Genomic DNA, 2,451 nt, shown 5'->3' on the forward strand with positions numbered 1-2,451 from the left:
TTTTCTTTTTTTTTTTTTTTTTTTGGCCACACTGCTCGGCTTGTGGGATCTTAGTTCCCTGACTAGGGATGGAACCTGGGCCCCTGGCAGTGGAAGTGTGGAGTCCTAACCACTGGACTGCCAGGGAATTTCCTAATCTTACAACTTGATAACAGCTTGAAGAGTAGGGGAGTCAAGTGGAAAGGGTTGAAGTTAATAGTTAAACTGAACTTGAAAGATTATCTGCAGACTATATTGTTATTCTACTTCTTATCTACTGGAGATGTTGAAATTGTTTGAATTTGTCTGAAAAATTATTTAACTTTTTCTTTTAATAGGCAGTTGATGCCTCCACCAGCCTTTCCAGTGACTGGAATAAAAACAGAGTCTGATGAAAGGAATGGGTCTGGGACTTTAACAGGGAGTCATGGTGAGTAAGGTATAGCTGGGGGAACAAGGGAATGGCTAAGACTGGTCTTAAACTATTGGTTTTCTAACCTGATGTTCATTCAGGTGTGACTCATTCAGATGTTTAATCCAACCTCTGTAATCTACTGGCTAATGAGAATACCTTTTTTTTTTATTTATAAGGACAGCATATAGTTACACAGCCTTTTATTTTCAACCGACGTGTGTCTAGAAAAGAGTCAGTCGACATATTTTATACATAGCATCAGTGACATTAAAACCCTAGGAAAAAGTAATGATTGGTAGGTCATTTCAAAATTTTGTTGCCTTTGTTGTTTTGAATACCTGGAGATAATCTGATACAGACTTAAAGATTTTTCTTTGTGTTGGGAGCTGAGCCACATCTCCCCTTATAGCTCTATTTATTGGTTGGGAATGGTCAGCCAGTGGCTGTTTTTAAAAATGTTGCTTCTTAGTGTCCCAGAACTCTAAATCCTGGAGAGGTCCATAAATGGGATTACTTTTGTTCTTTGCCTGTAGTCATAATAAAAATGAACAGAAGAAAATACATTTTTTTTCTTTTCTTCTTTTCTTTTAACTCTTTAAAAGGTGAAATATCAGCCTCCAGAGACTCACTTGCTAACTTTCCTTTTTTTTTCTTTTTTCTTTTTTTTTTTTTTTTTTTTTTTTTGTATGTGTGTGTGTGTGTTTCTTTTTTCTTTCTCTGCTTTCTTACATGGTTCTGGTGGATTCACATTTGCTGATGCTGGTGCTGTTTTTCGTGTGATCTTCAACGTTTTTGGGTGACCGTTGACCCTGTGACCTCAAAATGGTGTCCAATTAACCACTTACAATTAACATCTTTTTTTTAATTAACGAATTTATGGTATTATCTTTTTTTTTTTTTTCCTTGGCGGGGAATGGGGTTGGGGTTTTTTTTTTCCTCTCTTCTAGATTATCCAGTCAAGAAGATGAAAACTACAGAGAAAGGATTTGGCTTGGTGGCTTATGCTGCAGATTCATCTGATGAAGAGGAGGAACACGGAGGTCATAAAAATGCAAGTAGTTTTCCACAGGGCTGGAGTTTGGGATATCAGTACCCTTCATCACAACCACGAGCTAAACAACAGATGCCATTCTGGATGGCTCCGTAGGCAACAGTGGAGCAGAGTTTTGAGCCTCGGTGACTCTTTAGCAATAATGCATGCATTTGATTTAACAAGACTCTGGGGCCTGTACTGGGAACCATCTTGGACCTTTGCAGAAGTCAGAGATGAGTGTCCCCTTTCTTAAAGGGGTTCCATTCTTTTTAAAACATCCTTAATTCTGCCGTGGCATAGCATCTGTTAAAATTTACTTAGAATCACAAATTTGTCTCAGAAGCTTTTTAACAGTTGGTGAAATGTGCTTGTTTAACAGGGTCATTCCAGTATACCCTTTACCTGGTCCAGCCTTTTCCAAATGAATAGCCCCCTATTCTGACGTAAAGCAAGTTTTATTTGTATTTTACTACTGTTTTGTGAATTTTGATAATAACTGGTTATATACAAAGCCTTACTATTTATTAGTGGGGAAATGATTTTAAGACCATCCATCCTTTCAGTACTTAAATCTAAGAACCTCCTCATCCCTGTTTATTTTTGGATTCTTTGTTTTGGAAAATGTGGTTTTACTAATTTAAAACTGTTGGATATAGCTGGATCCTGGGATAGTGAAGGTTTTTTTTCCCATTGGAATGATCCAAAGCTGGCACCTTCAGGCACTCTTGTCTCAGATAGCCGTTGCTGTTTTTATTGCCCGTCTAAGCTCATTGTCTTCAGCTGGGTCAGAGACAACTACTTGATCAAAAGCTGGTCAGAACTCATCACAGAAATGAAACCCAGTGGTCTGTCTCTCTCAGAACTGGTTGCAGCTAAAATAGAGAGATTTGACTGCTTGCAATAGAATGGTGGACTTAGTGACTGAAATTGCAACTTGTCCTTTTTCTTGGCATTACAGGTTTTGCCAAAAGAACTTTTTTGTATCAAATATTGATGTGTGAAAGTGAAGGAGCTAGTCTGCTGA

The 2,451-nt window shown here is 37.9% G+C and overlaps 1 protein-coding gene across 1 annotated transcript in view; it reads left to right on the top strand.

Annotated features, from left to right (window-relative positions):
• The window catches only part of KHDC4 (KH domain containing 4, pre-mRNA splicing factor), a 17,910-nt gene that overhangs the window by 15,294 nt on the left and 165 nt on the right, over positions 1-2,451 (top strand). Inside the window, exons 13-14 of the mRNA XM_007457919.1 lie at positions 318-409; positions 1,342-2,451. The exon at positions 1,342-2,451 is cut by the window's right edge and continues 165 nt beyond it. Coding sequence (XP_007457981.1) covers positions 318-409; positions 1,342-1,541 — 292 coding nt within the window. The 3' untranslated portion in view covers positions 1,542-2,451. The remainder of the gene's footprint in view (positions 1-317; positions 410-1,341) is intronic.

The sequence above is a fragment of the Lipotes vexillifer genome, unplaced genomic scaffold (assembly GCF_000442215.2).
Source record: "Lipotes vexillifer unplaced genomic scaffold, Lipotes_vexillifer_v1.1 scaffold238, whole genome shotgun sequence".
NCBI lineage: Eukaryota > Metazoa > Chordata > Mammalia > Artiodactyla > Lipotidae > Lipotes > Lipotes vexillifer.